Raw genomic sequence first — 27,236 nt, 5'->3', positions numbered from 1 at the left:
ATAGAAAATTAAACTATTCCCTATCCAACAGCACCCTCCAGCGAAAGTCGTTGTAACGACTTTCGTTGTAATCCCTGCGTTGTAATGGCAGTGCGGGGTAATCCCCGTGTTGTCATGGCTCTTCCTCAATGTATGTATTGGATGAGAAAAGTAGATTCGGTCTGGTGTTGGTGGATTATGGTACTAAGTGGCGTGAAGTAAAATTTGTGAAATCGCCAACAACAGTGGAAGAAATGAATTTTCTGCAATCTCTGTTTTTAAAGGAAGGTGCCCCGGTTGAATTGGTCACAGATAATGGGGTATAATTTGTATCCAAGGAGTTTCAGAATTTTGTTATCTCATTGGGGGATCAAACACATCACCACCTCTCTATATCACCCCCGTAGTAATGGTTTTCTTTAGACCAATCATTACTCCTTGGGAGAGTTATTAATCTATAAAACGTTTCCAATCAAAAGCATGTTAGAAGCCTACGATAGAAGAAAGGTTGATCTACTACGAGATAGAGCTGAATGTTTCTGTGCAATGTAACATCATCATGATTAATAACTGATATCTTGGATCTCTCTTTATTCCATCTTTTCATTTCGAGATGTTCCAGCAGGGTTTTTCTTAGCACAGATCGTGAGACAGAGTCCATTGTGGTTGGATTTGAGAAAAATTCCGGATGACCCATTTTGGAAACAATATTCTTTATATAGGTGAACCATATAATGTTTTTTACCCCTTCACACATCAAGCAGTCCTCTATTATAGTTCTGTTTAATGCAGTGGCAGGATTGGTCCAGATGTTATGCCAGAGTAAAATTGGTGCCACCTTTATGAGAGGACGCAGCGAATTCAGTTGGGGGACTGTCTATCGGAGGTGGGTAATCTGACGTGCGGAGTCCCGCAGGGTTCCGCACTATCCCCTGTATTATTCAATCTTTATATACAACCTCTGATAAACTCCCTAGTAAACATGGGTTGCCATGTTTTTAACTACGCTGACGACACCCAGCTGCTACTTAGCATAGACAACACTGTCTCTGCACCTAAGTATGCCCAGGATGTTCTTAGATTTGTAGTCAGCTGGATGACGGCAAATCTATTGAAAATTAACCCTGAAAAGACGGAGGTGTTAGTAGTTTCGACCACAAGTTCGCCATGGAGTGACCTATATTGGCCTCAAGAATTGGGTCCCACCCCTACACCTTGTGACAAGGTGAAAAGCCTGGGAATTAAAATTGATAGCGAACTATCAATGACCAGCCAGATTTCTTGCGGTTGTGGGAACCTGTACTGGTCTAATTAGACAACTCCGCAAACTAGCCCCCTTACTCTCTACATCCATGCTCCGCACCGTAGTCTCGGCCACTATTATCTCGAGGCTCGACTACGGGAATGCTCTCTACTTGGGTCTACCTAAAAACCTGACCAATAGATTGCAGATTGTTCTGAATGATGCTGCACGACTCATCTTCAGACTTCCAAGGAGATCCCACGCCTCTCCTTTGCTTCGGAATTTACATTGGCTTCCTATTAGACAAAGGGCTGAGTTTAAAAGCCTTTGTACGGCTCACAAGGCAATATATGGGCAAGCACCGGCCTATATTAAGGAACGCCTGCAGGTTTATAAACCAGAACGAACCTTGAGGTCATCTGACGCTCAGCTGTTAATCTGTCCAAGGTTTAGATTGACAACGAAGGGCGGGAGATCCTTTTCAGCCTTGCTTCCTCAAATCTGGAACAGATGGCCCGAGGCCCTCCGGAAAGAAGGTAACCTGTTGTGTTTTAGGAAATTATTAAAAACTTTTTTATTTAGGGAAACTCTGGACTCATTTTAAATCGCAGACGGTACTGCCTTATGGATGTATATAAATGCTGTTTTGTTCTTTGGTCATGAGCGCCTTGAGACCTGCCGGTGGGTTGGCGCTACAGAAACCGAAAATAACAATAACAATAACAATGATGTCCGAGATATGTTGTATGGCAAGCTCAGCGTGGAGCACGTGGAGCAGATAAGCTGAAATCCACAAAGGATTAATGCACCCAAACCCACCCTTTGCTTGAGCTCTGACTGGAAAGCACGTGGATACCAGGAACAGATCCTGGATTTCGCAATGGTTTGATTTCAACATTTGTAAACATGCCACATATCTCAAACAGTTTACGAACTGACGCTATCCTCTGTCCTCCCCATATGAAAGGACACAAGGGGTCACACTGAGCCGACAACAAAGCCAAAAAAGAAGTCGCTACTGTTTCAAAACACACAGCGAAAAGTCCTGCTTATTTGAAAGTGCCCATTTATAGAAGCTATGGTCAGCCAGCTCAATCTTACGGTTGATTAATGAGAAGCACAATTGTACTCATTTTATCAACCTCACAAGAAAGAGATGCTGAACTAATCCAGCCAGGAACCTTACCTGTGCCATGTAAATTAGACACAGACCTCTGCAGCACCCTCTTCATACACTCTGCTTTCTCACAGACATAACATGACATAACATTTCACAGGACTTCTAAGAGAACAGAAACATTAATCAGAGGGCACTTAATTCAAAGTCAAATGTCAACCAACTCCATTAGGTGCAATATGTGATTAGAGACAGCCTTAATGCACTAAAAAAACGTGTTTATTAAACTCCAAAATTTAAAAAACAGTACAACCTAAGAGTTTTGTTTGGGTGAGCTTCTTCAGGGCATAAGAAATATAGGCCTGACATATGCTATCTTCATTTATACAGTTTTTTCCATCGAATATAAATCCTTATTAACACAAACTGCTCAGTCAACGCATTTCGTTCCAAACAGTGGGAACTTCATCAGGGCTTAAATAATAATGTTGGTAAATTCAATCTCCACAGGTAAATCAATATTCTTTTTCCAGCTCAGTCCGCTGATATCAATTCAAAACATTGCAGGAAGGAGCAGATCTTATCAGGGTATTCGGAAACGGGCATGGTGATGCCTTGGGGAAATCCCTAGTTTTCCAGCGCACTGAGCGGGAATAAGAATAGTGATTTACCTATGGAGACTGAATTTACCGACATTATAATTTAAGCCCTGATGAAGTTCCCACTATTTGGAATGAAACGCGTTGGCTGAGCAATTTGTGTTATTAAGGAATTATATATTCGATGGAAAAAAAGGAATAAATACAAATTTTGAAAGAAGGAGACTGACTGGACTTCCTTACCTGGCACACCTCCTTTTGCTTTATCGACTAAAGATCTGGAACACACGGGCACCGCACAACGGCAGGTGCTGGAGTGATTATGAGCAGGACTCTTAAACAAACGAAACAAGTGTGAGGTGCAGATTGAAAAGTCCGTTGTTAGGTTCTTTTCATTTGGCTATCTCCCACACGCCACATGTCACAGATTTGTGAATCAGTATTGGCTTGTACCACTTCAAATCTAAATCAAATGTTTAAGAATAGATTGGGAGTTACCTCTTATCTGTGACTTTGTCTCTGGATAGACCTAAAATTCACTAATCAAACTATATTTCTCATTCCCTGAAGGAGTTCACCCAAACCCAACACGTTGACTATGACTGCAATGTTTTTTATAATTGGAATTCAATAAAGAAGATTTTTACACCAAGACTACCTCCAATCATATATTGGACCAAAGGGAAATGGTTGATGTGGATTTGAATTGAGTGCCCCTGATCAATATTTCTGATTTTACCGGCTTTGGCAGTAGTACCTTGAGCAACTGGTACTATTCATAAGTGCATAATTTGGGATGGATTTGGATGTGCTGTACCTGCTGTCCTAGCTGCTTTGTAAATTGCTTGGCAGTTCAAAGAGTACATTGGAACTTAATGTGTATCAATTTTAATTGCTGAAGCATAATCCAATATGTTTTCACCCTGCATATTCTTGACAATAATTTATTTTACATTATTCTTTACTGTTGCGCCTTAGAAAGGCAGAAACAGAATTTAAAACATTTGGGACCAGGCCTTCCCCAGTAATTGATATTTATTGTTTTATAATTCAATCCATTTGATTCAAAATAATTGTAAATTGTACCAAATGATACAATCCTGTCACATTGTATCCATAATTGTCATCATCATTACCACTGTGATTAGTAATATTGCTATCGACATCGTTATGTTATTCTAACCCAGAATCACTCACCCGTCTCACTCTCTTCACAGGATGCCTTGTCCCGGCCCAGGACGTACCCATGTGCGCATGAGCAGAAGTATCCCTCGGGGTGGCTGTGGCAGTAGTGCGCACAGGGCGTCTTCCTGTTGGCACATTCGTCGTGGGCTGGGCAGTGGGTGAAAGAAAGAAAGAGAATTTGTTCGAAAGGGTTGAGATTCGAGAGTCCCCGGCGCACAACCAGCATGCATGCCCCGTGTATCCGCATGTGTCCTCGTGAAGATGCACATGTGATCTTGCGCAAATCAACTCTTTCCATGACATTCTGTTGTGGGGCCCTGTCAATCTGCATTACACCTTTGGGGCCATATTATCAAGAAAGGGCGATACATTATCGCAGCTTTTATCGGCAGGAAACTGCAGATAAAGCGGCGATAATGGGCTTGATAATATGCCCTTGTGAATTCCCATAGAAGCCCAGGTTAACACCTGAACCTGGGCTTCTATGGGAATTCACAAGGGCATATTATCAAGCCCATTATCGCCGCTTTATCTGCAGTTTCCTCCCGATAAAAGCGGCAATAATGTATCGCCCGTTCTTGATAATATAGGCCTTGATTATCAGAGTACCCTTCCATGGGCCCCCGTCCCAGGTTAAGACCCACTGTGTCTACTGGAACCTACCAAGCGCAGCGTAGACGGCGCGGAAGCCCCGGTAGTGCCTGCTCTGGACAGGCTGTGAAGCAAATGTTAGAGTTAGGACATTTGAGAAGGAGATAAACTGAAGTGGTTCCGGGATGTCGTCTGTGACAGCACGGAGATGGCCGCAGACTGTGGCCAGGGGCTGCCCAACGTCGATCACCTGTGGGAAGAGTAAAGTACACATGATGGGGGGCGAAGGATACATGTAGTTTATTCCTGTCATTTCTTCTAAAGGGGCTCTCCTAGAGGAGCAGAAAATTCCACAGGAACATTTCATTCTAGCCTTCCAAGTACATCTTCCTATTTGTATGAAATATCTTTACCTTTTCTTTTCTGATGGACTAGACACAATTTTTAACCACAAAATTTAGTGTTTGCTTTTTTTAAATACTCCCATTTGTATCAGCCACTTTGCTTTTTCATTCCCAATTATTTTATAATTTGAATGTGCTTTACTCCTGGGAAGTAGATGTTGACAGGAGGGATCCTATTAAAAAACAAGACTTAACATCTCTTGATCTAGGAACGAACTACTGCCTGTCCTACTCATACACTAGGGAACATTTTAATTGACTCACCATGCTAGAATCAGCCTTAAGTACTGGTAAAGTCAGCAGGGCTGGATTTAATTTGCTAATGCATGCACACATAGGCATGTGCAGGTAAGGAGCAGGGGGGATTTCGACAGACGATGACAAGGGGAAATTAATTATTTCTTTTATTTTCCCCGGGCATTGTCTGTCGAAATCCCCCCACCCGGCCCCACCGATATTACCTGCACCGGCTGCAACTGGTGCAAATACTTTTTGCACATCATCAACAATGCCCAACAGCACAGCACAAGACAAAAATAACAACAGTGGGGCAGAACTACATGTCAACATGGCAGTTTAAACCTGCAATCAGGCTGCAGTGGCAGGCCTGGCATGTGTTCAAAGGGGTTCTTAAGTGGGTGGCACAATCAGTGCTGCAGGCCCACCAGTAGCATTTAATTTACAAGCCCTGGGGACATGTTGTGCCACTTTACTAGTGATTGATTCAAGAGTATATTTTTTATGCCAATTGGTTATAAGCTAATGTAACCTTGTTTAAGTGGAGCGAGCACAAGCACTTTAGCACTGGCTACCGGTAGTAAAGTGTACAGAGTTCTAAAGTCAATGAAACAAATTCTGAACAAAATAGGAGGAGGAAGGCAAAAAGTTTGTGGGTGAGCCTGTAGAGAGGGACAGGTCCAACATGACCACCCTCCAGCCTAAAGCCAAGGGGACACTAATCAATACCTTGATGGACTTCCCTGTTTAGGTGAAAGAACCTAACACTGGTCCTCTACTGCCCGTGCCCATTCTATGCCGCTCTGAATTCAATTAGATCCCTCTGTCTACACTCTTCTGAGCCACTGATCTGACCCACGGGGAACCCTTCTCCTCACCGGTGCGGCACCTATCCTTAATTTGCTCACAGATGGAGCTCAGCAGGCAGACGGTATCACCTTGGCCAAAAAAGTGATGTGGCCCATTCCGCCCTTGGATCAAACTTCTGTCTCCGACCCAGGATAAGCTCTGCCCATAAGGACAGCAACCAACAGAGGCAACTGATAGCTGTCAGGGTTAACATACAGGCTCCAGGCCATCCAAGGGCCTCTATGGTTTCTCAGACTGGGGTCAACAGCCCCAGGTGTTAGGCACCCTATTTCCACTCTCCTTCCCACCAGTCTAGGGGCGGTAGCCTGTGAATGGTCAATCAGCCCAGGATCCATACCCTGAGGCTGAATAGGAGTCAGGGGTGAGTCCTTCCTACCCCTCCAACTGGGGCTCTGTACCATTTGTTTGAGAGTGGTACCCCCAGATGTCTGAGCTTTCAGGGTGACCTAGCTATTCCATCACCAGTGACAACTTATTCTGTAGAATACAGTCAATGGGCATCTGGCGACTAACTATCTCCCTTCTCTGGATCACCTCCCCACCCTACTCCAGGACTACTAGGGCCATGGGTCGGACAAAGACCTGCCCCTGGGCCTTAGTTACTCTGCACACCTGGCCAGTTTTCTGCTCTGTGGAAGCCTGCCTTTCTACAAAAATGGTCTGGCTGGCCCCGGTGTCCCGTAGAACAGTCTCAGATACTCCATTCACCTTGACTGGGTGAAAGTGATGAGTCTTACCCTCAGAAATCACCAGTCTACCCTCTGAGTTCACCCTCCAACTAAGAGAGACTCGAGCATGATCTATATTCTGCCCTTGAGAACTACCCACCCCTAAGGCAATGTTAGCCACCCCCGAGGAGTGCCCACCAGTGGGTAGTTTCTTAAGACACACAGAGTCCCCCTTGCTTGTGCTCTAGCTGAGAACAATCAAAGCAGCAGGATTGGAAGTGGGGCACCCTGCACTACCTCTGACCAGAACCTCCCTCCATCTCAGAAGAGCCATGGGAACCCTATTCTTCCTCCTTCACCCAGGACTTGTCTGTGTCTCCCTTGACCTCTCCTTCACTCTGCTGGGAAGATCCTGAATCAACCACCTTTCTGTCACTCCCACATACCTTTTTGGACACTCTGGTGCAGGCCTAGAGGTCTGCCAACTCATCGAGCTTCCAGGGGTCAGCAAGCTTGCTAGCTTCCAGGTGTTGGCGCAGCTCTGTAAAACAGCTATTGATCATGTGCTCCCTCAGAATCAGGTTGTACAGCCCAACAAAATCATCCAATGTGCTGCCCCTCACCCAGCCCATTCAATGCCTTGCTGAGTAATCTAAGAAGTCCACCCAGGACAGGTTTTAGAGTTTGTGGCTGTCCCTGAACCTCTGTCTGTATTTGTCAGGGGTCAGCACAAGTTTGGTCATAAAAATGGCCTTCATAGAGGCATTCCTGGTCTGTCCTCTACCTACCTACAGTGTAGAGTATCCCTCACCACAGTGGGCAAGTACCTCCACAAGCTACCTCCCAGTACTCATCTGGGACCTTGTGTACCCTAGGAGCTACTCCATAAGCTGAGAAATATTTATCTATATCATCTCCAACCACAAAACTGGGCAGCAGGTCCTTGGATATGCAGACTGTCACCTCTTCATTGGACACTGCTGGTATGCTGCGGCCGTTACTGCTGGGCTCCCACTCCTTTATGCCCAGCTCCTTGAGTTTGCGTTCTTGTGCCATCCTTTTCTCCTCCATCCTTGGCTTGGCCAGCTCCAGCTTGAGCTTCCTCTCCTCCCTCCTGTCTTCCAACTACACTTGAGACAGGTCCCTGGAAGACACGCTGCTCCTGCCCCATCCCAGGCATCCTGATTCTCCTCGTGGGGCCAGGAAGGTCCTTCCTTTAGCTCTGGGTCCTCCTCTGGGTCCTGGCCCTCATCCCCATTCAGACCCAGGTCTCCCTCAGGATCATCCTCCTCTGTTACTGCTTGCAGGCTCTCAACCTCTTCAAAGGCTCAGAGGGCTATCTGTTGATCCACTTTGGAAGCTTTCCTGCCCACATTCAGCCCCCTCTCATTGCAGAGCCTTTGCAGCTCAGCCCTAGTGAGGTTGTCAGCATTCACCAGATCAATCTCCATGGTAGTAGAAGGGAGGGCTACTTATATTTAGAAAAAATAAAAATAGCCAATGTAGACAAACAAGAATTTAAAATCAGGTCACTCTGATATCAAATAATTTACCTGGGATTTCTATGCAACAAAAATCATTGTATGGTATTGCTCAAACACAAGTCCTGATCCACACTGCTAAACACCAGTGTAAGAAATTGGTTTGTTGGGTGACTGGGGTGTGAGCACTGGTCAAGCAACAGCCACAATCCCTTACACAGTGAACCTCAAAAAGGCAGGGAATTAACCTGTGCTTAACCCTGGGTAGCTTGACACAAACAGCAGTCAGGTTTAACTTACCTGCAAAGTGTAAGGTATTTATGCAGCATACAAACAGCAATAAAGTGAAAACACAGTCCAAGAAAAAATCTCAAACCCAAACCAATGTAAAAAGAGTACATTTTAATAGATTTTTGACACCAAAATGACAAAAATCCAATCAGTAGAACCGGAATTATGAATATTGAAAGTTCAAAATAGTGCCTAAAATATGAACCGTGGATATCTGCTCGCGCTAAACCGGGTCAAAGTTAAAAATTAAGGCCGACCGCGATGGAGTGTGGTTTGAATACAAGACGTGAATCAATCCTGGCCAGCGCTTACCATCAGCTTTAGGAACATTTCTGAAGAAAAATGTCGGAAAAGGTAGAAGTTCAGTGAGAGAAAGCTGCAAGAGTGTCCGATGAGGCAGCATGGTCATAGGATAGCTGTTGAGTGAAGCTGCTGTCAAGAATTTTGCCTTCAGACTTCATCACTGAAATAGAAGTCAAAATTCTACAGTGGGACAGAGGGATGTACCCGAAGATGGTTGCACAAGGTCGGATGCCCCTCTGGCGAAGGACCCCTGAAAAATATTTGCTGCTGGGAACAATGTAGCAGGAGAAGCAGCAAAGTCAATACAACCGGCAATGCACCACTGGTGGATAGACAAGCAGGTTGGTCCTGGTTCTTAGAGCACAATTTGGCCAAATTTTGTCCTCAGTTTTGGAAATTGGCCATATGGGCAGATTTAGTGCCATGATTCTGCCACGTCAGCTTCCTGGTGCCCCTTGTCTGGTACCTGTTTACTGTTTTCTATTGTTTTTACCAATGCTTGTTTTGACTTTGCCACTTGTCTGTGCCAATGCTTGTGGCAGACTATGATGTTGTCTGTTTACTGTTTTCTATTGTTTTTGCCAGTGCTTGTTGTGACTTTGCAACTTGTCTGTGCCAATGTTGGTTGCAAACTATGATGTTATCAAAGGCCTATGTCCCTTCTCAGCTCCAGTAGTTTATCTGTGAGCTGGAATCTGGAAGCTAATAGGGACCACACCCTACTCTGGAAGCTTATTCCTGAGCCCTTTAACCCCTTAACTGCTGCCGTCGGCCAACGGTCGTCACGAGCACTACCTCCCCAGTGCTGCTCACGACCGTTGGCCGACGGGCCAGCATTCGTTCTTCGAACGTTCAGCACTGGGCGCTGAACATTCGACGCTCTGATGAGGTTAAATAGGGGCCACACCCTGTTCTCATTGCTGGTTATTGAGAACCCTGAGCTTGAGCAGCAGCTGTTCCTGTTCTCCAGTTGCTGAAAAGGAGATTCCGGTTGCAGTAAGAAGCCTTCTAGTTTTTTTTCTCCCAGGTTGTAGATCCTCTCTCAGCTACAATCGGGTAAGATCGATCCTTTCTTAACCAAACAGCATAGCGAAAAGAACTACGTGCTGTTTTTGTTATTTGGCCTTTTAAAAGATAGCATTTACATATTTGGTAATTTTGGCACTGTTATACATCACGCTGAAGCGCTCTTTAGTCATTTACATGTTTGGTGATTTTGGCATTTTAGTACATCGCGCTGAAGCGGTCTTTGGTTATTTACATGTTTGGTGATTTTGGCAATTTGGCACATCGCGCTGAAGCGCTCTTTGGACAATTACATATTGATGACTCTGGCATTTTGGGCCCATCGTGCTAAAGCGCTCTTGGGGGGCATTTACATACCTGATGACTTTGGAAGTGTGTCACATCGATCTGAAGCGCTGAAGTGCTTGCTGGACATTTGCATATTTTGAACTCTGATACGTAGCGCTGAAGCGCTCCCTTGGGCGTTTGAATATTAATCTGCCTCATTAGCATATTTACTGTGTTGTGTATTGCAAAAAGGTTGTTGGAAGTACAACTGTGATATTTAACAGTGGTTAAAGCACATAATTACGGAAACATTGTGTCTAAAAGCCAAGTGGCTTTTTATATCAATGTGTGCTTCAGTTTGAAACATGGTTGTTTAGCCATAACACTGCATCCTTGAGAATTATAGGAACAGAAATTGCAAGTGAAGCTTGAGAAGATGTACACAACGACTGTTCAATGCATAACCTGCTTTTCTTTTACAGGTATGTTGTCATTGCTTAACTCATGTTAAATATAGTCAAAGAGTTTACGTAGCACGAAAGGAAAGTTAATCAAGGACAACGTCTCGTTCCAGGTCTCCCTCCCCACAGTACCCACCCTAATTCCCTTCTCCCGTCTAGCCACTTTAATCCTCAGTGCAGTTAAGCTTGAGTCAAGGCTGCTGGAAGGAGGGCTTTTTGAGGGTACTGCTCCCGAGAACCCAATGGAATTTTACAAGTGCTCACATTTAGCACCACAACCAAGGGTTCAGGAGTGGATGGCCACCTCTTAGGGATTCAGGACTCACTCAGGCTGGATCCAGGTGCGGGTTCAAGATGGTAAGAACCTGTTATGTCTTTGTGGCTCTGAACAGGAGGCTAGCAAACTAGCCCTTGGAATCACTTCTTATAGTCCTGGATGCAGATGTGGATTCAGGGCTCAATAGCAGGGCTGGCCTCTGAGGGTTCAAGACAGGTTTCAGGCAGCAATGCTGTCCCTCCAGGTACAGCAGCAGTCTGGTAGACTGCACAGCAGGTCACAGCAGCAGATAGACCTCTGAGAGTCCTTCTGCAGATCCAGTAGTGAACTGAAGAGTGGGTCTGATGCAGCCGCAACCTGTGCAGGTAAGAGGGGTATGGCGGTGGGGCCGGGGGGATTTTGATGGATGATGCAGAGGTAAAATTAATTATTTATTTAATTTTTCTTCAGCATCGTCCGTCGAAATCCCCCCTCACCTGGCCCCACCACTCTTACCTGCATGGTCCATGGCTGGTCTGAAGGACCTGTTTTTATACCCTGGTGCCCTTCTCCTAGAAGATGGGAGAAGCTTCTAGAGTGGTTCTTTGAACTTCTTGGTGTTTCTAGACTCCCTTGCCCAGGCTCCTTGCTGGCTGGAGTGACAATACAGGGTCGTTAGGCCTATTGTGAGGAGAAAGGATACAGCCTATTGAGGCAAAAGTGGGGCTGTGCACAGCTCCATCCCCCCCTTCTGCAAGTTGATGGTCCATTGAGGCTCATCTCATTTTTGTGTGACTGTCTGGGAGGAATTAACAAAGTCTAACTGTAAGCTACATCACATCATGTGGCTGAAGCAAGGCTGCAGGAACAAAGGGCCGGATAATGGCAACTTTATAAAAGTGGCATTTTCAAAATTGTAATGAAAAATCTGACTTTTCCATTAAAGAAGGTTTATTATTATAATTTCATAGGTACCAAACAGAAAATATCCTCCTCCTCTCATTTCAGAATTACTGTTTATTAATTGTAATAAGGAGTCCCCAATGTTGTCCGATGGGAGGGGTAGGCATCATAGTAGTGATAAATGAATTTTGGACTTTTTCCAACAGGACATGTGAAAATTAAAAGTACATTTGTTACAACCCCCTGCCCCATGGGCTACCTAGGGCCTGCCTTAGGGGTGACTTATATGTAATAGAAGGGGGGTTAAGGCTTTGCAAGGGGTTTGGGATGTCAAATCGACATGGCAGTGTGACACTGCATTCAGGCTGCAATGGCAGGCCTCGGCCATGTTTTAAGGGACTACTTAAGTGGGTGGACAATACGTGCTGGAAGCCTACTGGTAACATTTAACTTACAAGTCCTGGGTATATGATATACCCCTTTACAAGGAGCTTACAGCTAAATTAAATATGCCAAGTCAGGTATAGGCCAATCAAGCCATGTTTAGGGTAGTGAGCACAAGCACTGTAGCACTGGTTAGCAGTGGTAAAGTGCACTTAGTCCTAAGGCCAACAGAAGCAGAAATCCAGCACAAATTGAGGTAAGTAGGCAAAAGGTTTGGGGGAAGACCACCCTACAGCTGACAACTGTAACACCTGGCAGTAGGCCCTATACCTGGCGCCAGTCAGGCCTAATTTCAAACATATGATCTCGTTAGAGCCAGGTATTGTGACCAATACCTAAATAATACTTCCAAAGTTTAGCTTCTACATGAGATTATTTATTCCTCACACGTATTGACTGAGGTTCAATTGCTTACAATGTCACTAAAGGGACTTTAGCAACATACGCTTTTTAAAGTGACACTATATCCCTATTGCCTACTGCTCCAAAAGCATTTCTGTAGCTCATAACCAATCGATTTTATCTTAGATATTTGGCCCTCGATGTGCTTTACCCATGATAAGTTATTTGAGATTTCCACACCAAAGTGAATATAATCTTTTACTATCTCAAATTGCCCTCCCTTATGTTACCAATACCAAGGGAGTTTAAGCCTTTTGTATCTATTATCATTATTTTTGATACCCCCTTGTAAACTGATAAATTATGCTGTTCTGAAAAGCTGGCAAATATATATATGTGTTTGTACACCTGTGAAGGTTAGAGACATTAGGACTAGACCATCAGCATACATCAAAGTCGATATTTCATTTACTCCGAGTTTAGGGAAATGTATATTAGCTTTTTTATTATTATCAGAAAGTTTGAGAAATAAAGAGAAAATATTAATGGGACAAGTAGGTACCCTTGTTTTAACCCATTATAAACAGCTATTTTAGATGAATACACCGTACCAGCCCCATTAATACCTTTATCCATGTTTCTGTATTTGAGGCCCATTTTACATGAGGGGATATGGTATCTGAAGCTTTCACTTCTTCTGGACATCTCAAGGACATTAAGAAAGTGGTAGACTGATCGCATCAGACTACCTTAAGGCCTTTTAATTTTAAACCAAAAATGTGTGGGTCACATGTCTTTATCATCTCATAATTAAGCCTCCAGTCATATATTAGATTGCAAAGTATACCCTACTAAGGTGACAGGAGGTTTAGAGTCTATTAAAGGCAGGGAGGCAAGGATTTACCCTCCTCGCCACCCAATTAATTTTCTGAATTGTTTTTTTATTTAAAGTTTAACCTTTCTCTGTGTTTCAACACCTTAGAGGTGTCTGAATGAAATCCATGGACTGTATGTTTTGTCTTGGGATTTCTTCTAAAGGGTGTTCTTTGAGTTCAAGACAGTGTTATGTGGAAACCCAGTGTATGTGACTATGGGTTCCCCGATCTTGTTTCTTCATTGGGAGTTCTGCTTGTAGTTTGCAAAGAAGAGGAAGTAGGCACTGTCTCAGGATTATTTGTAGGATGGTCTTTGATGTAATGCAAGCTCATTGTAATGGCATGGGTTCTTGATGCACAATATTTCTTTGCTAGACTATAACGGATACTTCCAATGGCTATTTTTTTTTCCGTGTAATACCCTTTTCATCTTTGCTACTATAGTTTTAAGTAAAAATGTTCAGTCATAACATTCGCCTTTGTGTCTTTAATAGAATCTAAACCTCCTCTCATACTACTGGGGGAGATTTCAAATTTGTTATCATTGCTGACATTCAGTGACAATGCAAGATGATGAAAGGCACTGAATTTCAGGCCACTGTCGCATTTCATTATTCAGATGCAACTTCAAATCTGTTGTGGAAAGTGGATTTCATACATGTTTCAATGCAAAATAGTATTGGTTCAATACCATGTAAATCATACGGGCATTTCCTTCTTGAGCACCTGCTTTGTGGGAGCTCGTGCCCTAAGTAGACACCTTTGTAATTGAATCCTAATCTTACTCGGAAAGTTTAGCCGCAGCGTATAGTTTCAGAAATAATACCAACAGCTGTATAACAGAAAGTCTAACTTTTATATAGATACAAAGGCAATTATTACGAATACTCCGTACGAAAAACAAAGATTTATAAAATATTAAAAAATACAATAACCTTGACAAGAGATTTGGTGGCAGAGATATACACCGCACTATCTACCAGTATTACAAGTTAATAATTTCCAGCTGCTATGCAAACTATTGCCCACCTCCTAAAACCAGCCACCTATCTTGGTTTTCTATGATACAAACTATTTAACACACGTATGCAAAGGCAACGTTTAAATCACAATTTCTGGCTTGAAATGCCATACAATTTAAAAGTAGAGAAGACAGGAGTGATGGACGTTCACGCAGATTTTGAAGATCATAAATGCTTGATTTCATTTCAGTCCATCCACAGCCAAAGCGTTTCGCCCAACACGGGCTTCTTCAGGGCTTATTTTTCTCTCTCTCTCACATTAGGAAGTGGGACCTCCGTTTGTGAAATCCCACAAGATATTCCCTTCTGCTTTCAATGAAAAGTCTGGTCATGTAAAGGTCACCGATGCCTTCTGCATATGGATTTTCGATTTTCTAGGGTATGGTTTTCCATATATATCCCAAACGAACCACTTCGTTAAATTTTGCAAGAAACAGGAATTATTTTGTCATGTGCTGATTAGGGCACTGGTGACTCTCTCGACATTATGACGACCCAACACGTATCTCGACCCGATTCCGTGTACAATAAACTATGCATCCTAATGAGAACTAACCGAGACAAAAAATCTTTACATTTCTGATCCAATAGAACAAGTGCATCAATAACCCAAAGAACATTCCAGTTGTTGCTCTAAAAATGAAACTGGAAATTTATATTCCTCAGAATGAGAATTAAAACTACTAGTCACTTGTGTATTAACAAAAGAGTACCTCCAACCTGGAGATTTGAATCATTCACCCTCCAATCAAAAGGCTGATGCTTTACTGAGTAAACTTATCTGATTCATTAAGTAAATAAACAGTATAGGTTACATTCAGGCAGCAATATATTTTTGGAATCTATTGAAATTGATGTTGTAAAGAATACGTGTACCATTCCCCCACTTTTTCTCCCATTTGTGGAAGTATTTGTAGTGGTCTCTGATCAAACACACACACAGCAAAACTATTCTTTTTCTTTTTTGCCTCTTGTCTAGTCAGTTTATTAGAGTGAGTTACTCTGTGCACAGTGTACTCTTTTTGTCTTTATATGACTTTCACTGAATCAGTGTGCTGGAGAACACTGATCTATTTGTTAAATTCCAAAAAGCTACACCCCAGTGGGCATGCTAATGAAGTAGCCATGTTGGAATGGTAGAGTTCTGTTTGAGGACAGGAAATAACTGCATAAAAATCATCATCCTGAACCTCTGAATCCAGACTAGATGTCTGAGGAAAGTACGCACCCAAATGAAATCTTATGATATGCTGGTAGTTATTTTAGTAGATGTAATATAGTTTTCTGATTAAAAGAACAATTAATTGTATCTTATAACAATTTCATTACAGTCATACTAAAAGCCTTCTGTTGTCTGCCTCAGTCACATCCCGCGGTGATCACAAGGCAGTGTGGTGCTATCCGCGATCTTTCTCCCTCTTCCCCCATTCCCCCTTTCCCCAGGTTTACTTCCAACCTACACAATGTAAATGTGCAGTTAGCTTTGGGGTTAGAGCAGCGTCGAAGAGCACCTCACTCCTTTTGGACCTGGATTGCAAGATTAGTGCATTTTGGTACATGCTCTGCTAGGTAGACTCAATGCAAATGGCTCCTCTCAAAACTATTGTAACTTTTGTAGATCCAACCCAGAGACTCTACAACATATGCTGCACTGGCTTGTGCAGGAGGTTGTGAGCAACAGGTCATGCAGATGGACAAAGGAATACAGGTTCATTAGGGCTATGCAGACACGCATACACACGTTATCCATTACCTATTGACCAACTTACTCACAACAAACAAACGACACGCATGACATGCTCAGAGATCCCCGCATGTGCCAAGTTTCATGGATATTTGCAAGAGAGCTTAGTAGGCAGCTCCATGGCTAGGAATTTGAGGAAAAGTCTTGAACCCAAAAGCATAGTCAGGTGTCTCCTAATTCCATCAGTCTCATAGCTTGGCAGGTGAGAGAAGTGTATATAGCACAATGCAAGGTGTAGCCCATCACACCTAGCCGAGTTACGATCTTGGGTATCTCGCAGAAGGTGAAGAAAGTTGCCAAGTGTACGAATAGGGATAACTATTGTTATCTAAAAACACAAACAAAAGAGAATATATTTCTAGTTCTAATACAGCTGAGAGAGGGGAATTTGCCTCAAGGCTAGATCAGATGACTTTGGAAATGGGGAACCAGTTTCGAATTCCAGTTTCTTCTCAATATCCTCTGATTCTACAAAAACTACTTAATATCTGACGACCCCTAATCTAATTCTTTTATAAAGCGGTCTACTGCGGTATATAAAATTGCAAAAATCTTGACATCATTCAAAATGTAACATCCCTACAGCATTCAAAATGCACAATCCCAACATCATTCAAAATGTACCATCCCTACAGCATTCAAAGTGTACCATTGCTTTTACAATTTTAGATCTCAACCAGATTAGTTGAACATTCCTACCAAGAGTTACAGTCATCATGCATCTAGAAATGTCAGCGACATCTTCTTTAAAATGATTGCGTGGCATCTTGTAGGTTTCCATGCCCCGGCTGAACATGCTGGTTCAAGGTGTGGTGTCAGTGTTCCTGTCCCCAGATTTCGCCTGTTTCTATTAGAACCTTCAGACAAAACTCAGAACATGAGCCTTAAGTAGAACTAGCTCCTGGTGGGGTTTAGTATTACCTAGTAGTACGTGAACCATTTATGCAACCTATTTTGGGTGTACATCCTCTCATGCCGTACCTGAACGCGTGGAGTGGACTTCTCTTACAAAATGCAACAGACAAGGTTTGAGCAAAAATATAAAGCCCTCTCTTAAGGAAGCAGGGGAGCATGATAGGTGTGTATGGGGGTATCTTTATGGAGGAAGCTCTCCTTTTCAATTGTCAATAAAAAAATATTGTTTGTTTACTTGTGCTTTTGGTGGGTTCATACACCAGGCATTTCATGGCACAGAGGAGTCCTCCTAATTCTGTTGAGTGGGAAGACCTCCATTGCTTATAGGAAGAAGTAGGTCACCCCCACTATCATGAAGGAGCTCAGTGGATGTCCTTTGTATCTCTGTGGGAGGAGCATTCATATTTATACATGCTAGGCTTTAATTGGACAGAATGTAGGGGGAATTTAAAGCAAGATACTATGGCACATGCACATAGAAATATTACCTTCACATAGTCTTCACAGTGCTCATTACCGTCACCAACATCAAAGTGGGTAAACTGGAGTTTGATTCTCCTTCCTTCAGGCACAGAAATTGTCCATGTCATGGTCCGGTTTGGAGGATAGGGTCCAGGGTAGCCTGGGGATGAGATCTGTCCAAATAATACCTCAGCAGTGCCTTGAAGAGGAAAGCAGGACACCAAGAAGAGCCAGGTATAAGTCCTGAAATGGGAAGAGACAGTCATTCAACCATTAGATATGTCTGTTATGGCCATCAACATTTTATTGTGAGTAGTTTTAACTAACAGTATGAGAGGTCCAGGATACCAGTGAATAACCTAGAAATCAGGTCCAGGCGGTACAATTGCTCAATGATTGGTGTTCAGGAGGGAGCAGAATCTAGAAGTTGAGTTGCTGGATGATTGTGAAGTGGTCATGGAAGATAAATAGTGATGCATTTAGGAGTCACAGCACAGGCCTTCACCAGAGTCCAGAAGGCTGTAGGCACAAGTGCTGGCTTTCTATCAGACATCTCTCTTACAGCCTTAAGCTTTAGCATTTCACCTTGGAAATGACCTTGCAAACATCCATATAGAAAGAAGGTTGTGAATAGACTGTCCTTTCCCAGATGTGGCTTAAAGCTATCATTTCCATTTCTGGCAAAGCAACTAATGATGTGATATTTGTGGTCAGGGTCATCTGAAATGTTATCTGTCTGGGTCAGGTCTTGAGCTGTGCATTTGGAGGGTTTCAGCTGCATATGTCATCATAGTTGGTGGAATGCAGTATGTTCCAGGTTAAAGATTGCATGGATCTTCCCTTTTTTGTTTTTAATAATTGACCTTTTTACCTGATCTTAGTAAGGGACCATAACTTCTCGTTAACAAATATTTTTCATTGATTGTTTCTTTTTATTTATGATATAGTTTGGCCCATTCCATGCACAGGGGCGGCTCTTCATTTGGAGCGGAGGAGCGTCGTCCCACTGAAATGCCCCCACAAAAAAAAATCCCATAGATGAAAGATAAAATCGTAATGAAGTTATTTCATTACAATTTTTATGTTTTTAAACCCGTCCTGAACTGTGTGTCAGGATGGGATGGGGGCTTCCGAGTTGCAGCAGTGGTGGGCTGCCCGGGATGTATGATGTTACAACGCGATCAAAATTTGCGGTACATCACAACGCATCTTTTACAACGCAAGTGGTTACCACGACTTGCACTGTAGGGTGCTGGACTTAGGAATAGTAAGATTTACTATTCCAACTCCAGCCTACGTACAGTAGGGAAGGTGTTAGAATAGTAAATCTACTATTCCTTAGTCTAGAGCGCCCTCCAGCGCAAGTTGTGGTAACAACTTGCGTTGTAAAAGACGTGTCGTAATGGCACCGCAGTGTTTTGACCGCGTTGTGAAGGATGTTTACCCTGCCCGGGCGCTAGTTTATAGTGCGCATGTTACATTGGCCAGCCGTCTTGCGACAGCCAGACTGACATGCGCACTATAAATCTATCAACCCTGAGAGCCTGCACAGGCCTCTAGTGTCCTCGGGAGCACAGAGCGAAGCTGCTCCCTCCAGTCCTGGAGCTTCTCTCATGCTGGTTAACAGCATACCAGCAGCACCAGGATTGGTTAAGGGAGTTAGCTGGGGCCCTGGGTGTGACGTGAGGAGGAGAAGAAGAGGACCGGAGCGAGGAGGACGTGTCTGCAGCAAGCATGGTAATTAACTTTTTATGTATTTCATTTATATATTTATTTTATTTTTGTTATGTATTTATTTTATGCACCCACCCATATTCCCACACTCCAATTGCCATACTTGCCAGCCGCCACTGTCCTTGCTCCCATTCCTCTGAGCATCAGTGATGTTCAGTGAAATCTCCCATAATTAATTGAAAAAAGTATGTTAACTGGAATTTCAACTTCTTTGCTCATAAGAAAAAACACAGTTTGTTACCAAAAATGTTGATATTTCCCTGATCAATTCAAATGAGGTAGCTGGTTAAAATGCAGAATTGTAAAATCCCTAAAATTCACCAGCTACGTACAGCACCGACAGGCCAGAGTTTGCAGGTCACAAACTGAAGGACAAAAGTGGACACTGGCTGCTGTGGTCACTTTTGCATCATTGGTTGCCACCTGCCTTTTGAACTACTAGAAAGATGTCCCAATTACATGGGCTCCCCGTCGAGAAAAGAGTCACTTACAAACTACTCACACACGCCTACAAATCACTCAACAACATCGGGCCCAAGTACTTCAACGACAGATTGTTTCCACTCACCAGTGAGGAACCTCCGCTCGGCCGACCTCGCCCTGGCAGAAGTCCCCCGCATCCGCCATAGCAGATCCGGAGGCAGGGCCTTCTCCCACACCGTGGCCACGGCCTGGAACTCTCTCCCGTTGGAAATACGACGTACACCAACCCTGCCGGCATTCAGGAGTGCACTCAAGACTTGGCTTTTCAACTGACCTGAGTGGCCCTATCCTCCCCCCCCCACACCCCTCAGCGCCTTGAGACCCTCACGGGTGAGTAGTGCGCTTTACCAATCCCTAATTGATTGATTGATTGATTGTTTGATTGATGGGTGCAATGGAGGAGTTGAGTCCATCCATCCGAGTGTTTGCACTGATGAAACATACTTTTTCTGTCAAAATAATTTTCCTACCAAATGAATCTTTTTTCTAGAGACTTTATGCAATTTAACAAATCAATCAAATATTTTATATTTACAGCAGGTGGTATTCACAGTGAGTGTTTTTTGTTGTTTTCTATCCGAATTCCTGAAGAACTATGCCTGGTTGACAAAAGCATGAATAGTGCAGGGATTTTGAATGGGCTTCCAAAACCAGACTTGCAATGTGTAACTCATGTTTCTATCCTGCACCCCTGCCAGCACAAAGGAAAAACCAAGGACTGGAGTCGCAAAGTCGATAGGTCTGGCATTGGCTGCTAGCCTTTTGTCTTTGCCAATGTTTGTTTTGTCATGGTTTTGAAAACCTTGATTTTTGAAGGAGTTAACGGGACCTCATCAATGGAAACTAAAACTTTAAACGCCAACAATTTTTGGGGTGGTTTAAAAAACTACCATACAATTCCCTGGCACTGATGGGAAGTACTGAGGGTGGATTTTGTTTTTCTGAAAGAGAAGAATGTGTCACTTACAGTGAAATTAGCCAATAGGTGACGTGGGCTGGCCCATTGCCCAATGCTGTATGTGCTAGTGTGTGGGGATGTATGACGTTTTAACGCATGCTTTTACCACGCATGCCTTTACAACGCAGGTATCACAACGCAAGTCGTTACAACGACTTGCATTGGGGGGCGCTGGATAGTGGAATAGTTTAACTTTCTATTCCAACTCGAGTCCCCGTGGATAGTAGGGAAGGTGTTGGATAGAAAATTAAACTATTCCCTATCCAACAGCGCCCTCCAGCGAAAGTCGTTGTAACGACTTTCGTTGTAATTCCTGTGTTGTAATGGTAGTGTGTGGTAAAAGTTTCGTTGTAAACGATGTTCCCCAGTGTGTGGAAGAGAAATTACACAAAAGCAGATCAATTAATGAAAATTGGGGGCTGAAAGCCTCTGAAAGTAAATATATAGGAACAGTTTAATGGGGATTTGGGGTAAGGCAGCGCAGAAGTCACCTTAGGTCAAGGTGAAAGGGCAGGAATGCACCGTATCTATCTATTTATCAATGGAAGGGTGCCTGTGCTGCCAGCAGGAGTGTTTTTGTGCAGGAAGGGGCCCCTTCCTGCAAAAAAAACAATCCCAGAGGTTTTTTCCTGTTTCTATGTGTGCTGCAGAAAGAGGAAAAAACAAGGAGAAATAAAGTTATTTCTCCTTTTTGCACCTCCCATGGGGAGGTGTAATGTTTTGGTGCATCCCGGGTTTACATGGTCTTCTAAATCGGGGGAAGTGTCAAAATCCATGGGTGTTGCATGGGAACACACACTGCAACACCCACTAAATGCCTCCCTACCGCAGAGTAACGCAACACAGCGATTTGCACTACCTTGCCTTATCCCATATCTATGAGGCCATTCAAAGCCACACAAAGCGGCTTTGCAAGGCCTCATTAATATGGGGGCATATTACCAAGCAATAGCGATAATTATCGCTATTGCTTGGTTAGTAAAAATGTATCGCCGAGCTGCGACGATTTTTATCGCAGATAAACCTTGCTATTATCAAGGTTTATCTCTGAAACGATAAAAATTGGCCGAAATGCATGAATAAAGTCAGCGATATTCATGCATTACCGAGCGAATGCTCTTAGCCATGTTATCCACCTCCCATTGGATAACATGGCTAAGAACTGCTCAGGGCAGGTGTTAGTTTTTGGAGATTTTCGCGCTTAGCGCGAATATCTCCAAAAGTTGGTAATAGGAGATAGCGATGTTAGCGACGGTTTCCAGTCGCTAACATCTTGGCACGCCCACTTTGCATGTCATTAGTGATAAATTTCTCTGACATGCAAAGCGGGGCCCAAGATGGTCGCTATCTCCTACTAGCTGTCGCTAACTGGTGTTAGCGACAGCTAGGTAATAGGGAGATAATTTTATCTCCGCTTTCTTGGCTTTTAAAGCCAAAAAAGCGGAGATAAATCCCTTGATAATATGCCCCATGATTTTATAGTTTGCCCCACCAGAGTGTCACAAAAAGTGATTCTACAACAGCACAAGGCAGTCATAAATTTGCCCCTTAGTTATAGCAAAATTAGAAGGTCTAGTGTAACTTCTTTCCTAATTAGTCGCTTGTGGGAGCGATTATGAGACCCCCATTATTGCTGGTGGCCTGCAAACTGGTCACACAGTCTAACTCTGTTCTAGGACAGAGACTTCACAAGTGCAATCAGTTATGTTCTTTACACACATCAAGATAAACAGGATTATTGGCAGGGGAAACTGAACCTGATTAAAGACTGTGTCAGCTTTGTAGGGCTCCAGAGAGGGAGACACATAAAGACACTCACCTCATGGTGCTCTGAGGCCAGTTCAGCATCTAGGGTACACCCAGTGGAGAGCAGCACCTTCACGAGACGGCGTTGTGCAGAAGCAGGTCCAAGGGAAGCCCCAGGAATTCAAGAGATGCAAAGTGCAGAAGCAATCATACAACAGTATCCCTGCAGAGAAGCAGGTACCAATGCCTCCCACACCCTGAGCAGACTTAGGGGTCCACTTAGTGTCCCATCGACAGCCAGGGATACACAATACACCCCTCTGCAGGCTGCGGTGCCTTCCTGTGTTCTGTGCAGTCAGACCTTCTGCCTGTTCCTGAAAACTATTTAACTGGTATTTAAAAGGTGTGGTATCTGATGGTCAATGTCCCTTGGGCATGTGAACTCTTTGGCTCAAGGTTCAGAGGAGTTGGTCCTTGTGCATAATGCAGAGTTTGCTGTTTGAAAGAGCTGAACATGTTTTGGGTTTTGGCATTATTTCTTATTATGGTAATATATGGGTGGTTTGCATCACAGCCTTTGGATGGCTGTAAGTAAAAAAAAAAAAAAGCAGTATACCGCAGCCAGCCCTGGCTGAGTCATAGAGCTTTTTTATTGCTGACTGGATGGAGTGTGAGAGGCATCTGTGAGGGGTGGAAGGGGGATGTGGGTGGGGCAACACGTACAACAAAGAGTGTGGGGGGGAAGCGATATGGTGTGCCCAGCGGGTGATGTGTCACAGCACTTTTTTTCTATTGCAGGTGGAAGGCAAGAGGGAGGGAGGGGGAAGCAACATGTAGGGAGAGTTGTGGGTCACCACAGTCTATATAGGGTGTGGGGAAAACAAGCACTTTGACGCAGCTAGCAGTGCCCATGTTATAGCCCTTTTTTGTATCACGGCAGGTGGGTGGGGGCAACACAGGCAACTGAGAGTGGGAGGGAGAGTGGGGACAGTAACACGGATAATGGAAGAAGGGTTGGCAGGTGGGGGCAAGCAACACAGACAATGGAAGGGGGAAGGGTTTGGGGGGCAAGCCATATGGACAACGAAAGAAGGGAGTTTGGGTGGTGGCAAGCAACATGGATAATGGAAGGATGAAGGGCAGGTGAAACACGAAGGGTAAGAGAAGTACACAAGATAGACTGCTGAAAAAGACACACTGTTCTGGTGGAGTGCTCAACCACAAAGAAAAAAGCAGCACCTAAAAAAATGAGCAGCAGAAGCACACAAGTAATGCATCAATGCTCCAGGGGAGGGACAAACACATGAAGAGGAAGGAGGACTACGGAAGCTGACCAATAAGAAGCAAGCAAATGAGAGTAACAACAGAACCAGCCAATGGTTAGCAATTGCCAGCCTCTTTCCAGGCCATGTACTTTCTCTTAACTCCACTCCCACAGTCTCTTTCTCAGGTCTTCTGTTCTATAGGCCCCCTGGCCCTAGGTCTGCTTTCAGCCATGACCTGTTGAAGATCTTAGAATCTTTTATCGACAGACCCAACATCACCCTGCTGGGTGATTTCAATTTCCATCTGGAAAACATGAACTCCAGTGATACTTCTTCCTTGGTGGAATCTTTAGCCTCGTGTGGCCTGTTGCAACTTGTGAACAGCCCCACCCATCTAGCTGGCCACACGCTGGACGGAGTTTTTTCCAATGACCCTAGGCTAAAGGCAGGCTCTCCTATCCCTCTCGCGTGGTCAAACCATATGGCCGTTCCGTTGGAGCTTAAAGTCCATCATTCTCTCCCCGCCCCCTCCGACCTAATTAAGAAGAAACTATAGGTAGATCAATAATGAGACACTTGCCCCATTTATGACCTGACCGAGACCTTTCATTCTGAGGGACACTAACTCCCCTGCCCATCGAATTTTCCAACTCCATTTCGAGAGCAGTGGATATTCTGGCCCCAGCCAAACAACACTACTCTGCCAGAAAGAAACCTTCGGCTCCCTGGTTTTCCGATTCGCTTAGGCGGCTAAGGCAAGGTTGTAGAAAACAGGAGAAACTCTGGCGGTCCCATCTTGATCCCAAGGAGAAAGAAATACATAAACGTCTCCTTAAAGCATACAAACTGGCCATAATTGAGGAAAAGAAGGCGCATTTTGTTAACCTGACGGCCTCCCTTAATTCTCCCAGGGACCTGTTTAAGATCGTAGACTCCCTCTCTAACCCTCAGACGTTGGACCCCATAGTGGGATTTCAGGAGCTTTGTGAAGAGATCTCTACCTTCTTTGATGTGAATGTGAGAAATCTGTAGCCAGACCAGTCTGATTGAATAGAGGATAGATTTGGGATGAGAAATCAAGCAATAGAGAAGAGGTGGAAAAGGAGGGAAGAGTACCGGAAAAGATTAATAAAAGACACTTGCCGATGACATCGGCACCCAGGAGTCACTACTAAATGGCCGTTGAAGGACTATACTTAGAGGTTAAAAAGGAATGAGTGGCGGTGATGTTGGTCAGGAGTAGTAATCTATCACGTCTGAGGCGGAACAGGATTCACAAGGGCTGGTATGTCGGTCAATGTGAAGCAAATTGGTGGACTCTAGTCTCATAAATGTGTGAATGGAAAGTCACTGAGGGGAGAGGGAGTAAACTTTTTTTCTCTCATAGCCACAGAGCAGTCTCTCATACTGATTAAATATGGGCCACCCAAACACTCTACAACCCAACACTGAAGATAGAAATTGCAGCAATCTAGACCGCTGGCCACCCGTGGCGGTCCCTGGGTTTGCCACTCCGCCGCAGCCATATGTAAGAGGGGGGTGCTGGTGATTCCTGCGTTTGCTGTCCCGCGACGGGAGCAGGTAAGAGCAGGGGAGTGCCAAATCCAAAACTCGTGCAGCCACGGACAGACCGCACCCCTCCTCCCTTGCTATGAAACTGACTAGTGCACTATATTTTAGTCAAGGACTTTGACAGAAATGACTGATGTTGCCACGTTAGACTAGGTACCCAGCGTATATGTACTAGTATATGGGCCTTTATGAGTCACATAATTATACTTTAAGGGACAGGAGCTGTTTAAACTTCCTTATGTTTGCGTTTAAAATAAGGGACAGAGGTGGAAGGACACACTCAAACAGGCACTAGCATTAGGTGAGACATAACTATGCAAGTGGGGTGGGCTAAGATGTGATTGACAAAGTGTCAAGCCAATGGCTGAAAGAGATTTGACGAAGAGAGATAGTTTTTGAAAGGGGTGAATCCAAAGCCAACTCTATGTGTATTATAAGAAGTAGATCTATTTGACAACTATGCTATCAGAACCTAGAGCATCAAAAATGCAATTGCAAAGCAAACACAATAAAGAAGTCTTCACCACACCCTCTCTCCTGTTTGCTACAAGCAAGAGGGGTGGGGACTGCCAGAGAACAACAGGTAGTGTGAACTGAAGACAGGCGCACCTCCCATTATTTCCCATATTGTCAGCACTTCTGAGCTGCATGGTGGAATTTGAAAGGACAACACCAACATGTGCCATTCTGAAACCCTCACAGTGCAAACAGGGGACGGTCACTGTAATCCCAACCACCAGGAAAAACACAAGCTGCAACTGGGAATCAGGACCTGGTCTGGTTCTTTCTCATCCTAAAAATTATTTATTTTGATAAATCATTCAATTTAAGAGTCATTGAGCTGAAGTATTCTACTTGTAATCTGGAGGATGTTTGTTCACCAAACTGTAGCTCTATCGAGCTGTCCTGAAGGTGGTGAATGAAGCTCTCTCCCTCTCTCTCTTTGCATAATAAAGTCTATTCAATGGGGCTTATTGATTGGTCATGCTTATCTGTTTCAGTCTCGGATGGATGTTGAGTTGTTGAATGCCGGATGGAAGATTATTAGACAATGATATTCTCAGAACTTTGGGTGATGATGGAAATGAGATAATAGCAGGTTAAATAGAAGTGATGCCACTTTTCTTGGTCTCTGATGCTGTTGCTCCAGTCAGACGACACAACAGTAACACAGATTAGCAAAGTCGATTGGTGTCACTTTACCAATGTTTGTTATAAGTAGTATTGGCTTTGCCCATAGTTGTGCATTTGCACTGGCATTGACAAGCCAACGGCAGTGGCCGGCTAATATGGAATAAATATTTTTGAAACTTCTAAAATGGTTGTCATATTTTGTGTTGAACCAAAGCGGCGGCCATCTTGGGCGAAAAGAAAATAATGTTCAGTCATTATATTGTACTGTTCTAAGATGGCAACCACTCTTTGGCAAGAGATTAATTGAATGACTGCATAGCTGTAGACAAGCACTGAACGACAAGATTGTGTTCACTTTAGACTATATTGCAACATTGTATTGTATTGCAACATTTGTATAGTGCTTAGTATCTTTATGTGGGTCACTGAAGCGCTTGCCTACATGGATAGCACCTTGTAGGGTGTGTACAGAAAAAGGGAAGTACAGGTAATTGTAAGGTTTAGGAGTGGGCGGAGGTAAAGGGAAGTAAGGGTGATTTTAGGGTTTAGTGGTGGGTAAAGGTAAAGGGAGGTAAGGATGAATTTAGGGTTTGAGGTGCTTAGAGGTAAAATGAGGTTGGGGTAAAGTTAGGATTAAGGGGTTGGTAAAAGTGAAGGAA

The 27,236-nt window shown here is 43.8% G+C and overlaps 1 protein-coding gene across 1 annotated transcript in view; it reads right to left on the bottom strand.

Moving 5' to 3' along the window:
• Window positions 1-22,984, bottom strand: part of LOC144768090 (complement C1s subcomponent-like) — a 53,671-nt gene extending 30,687 nt beyond the window's left edge. Inside the window, exons 1-4 of the mRNA XM_078651476.1 lie at window positions 22,680-22,984; window positions 17,712-17,928; window positions 4,787-4,964; window positions 4,136-4,270 (exon numbers count right to left, since the gene is read on the bottom strand). Coding sequence (XP_078507602.1) covers window positions 4,136-4,270; window positions 4,787-4,964; window positions 17,712-17,928; window positions 22,680-22,708 — 559 coding nt within the window. The 5' untranslated portion in view covers window positions 22,709-22,984. The remainder of the gene's footprint in view (window positions 1-4,135; window positions 4,271-4,786; window positions 4,965-17,711; window positions 17,929-22,679) is intronic.
• Between the last annotated feature and the right edge of the window lie 4,252 nt (window positions 22,985-27,236).

Source organism: Lissotriton helveticus, chromosome 7 (genome assembly GCF_964261635.1).
Source record: "Lissotriton helveticus chromosome 7, aLisHel1.1, whole genome shotgun sequence".
Taxonomy (NCBI): Eukaryota; Metazoa; Chordata; class Amphibia; order Caudata; family Salamandridae; genus Lissotriton; species Lissotriton helveticus.
The sequence above is the reverse complement of the archived record's forward strand: the minus strand, read 5'-3'. Positions and strand labels throughout refer to the sequence as shown.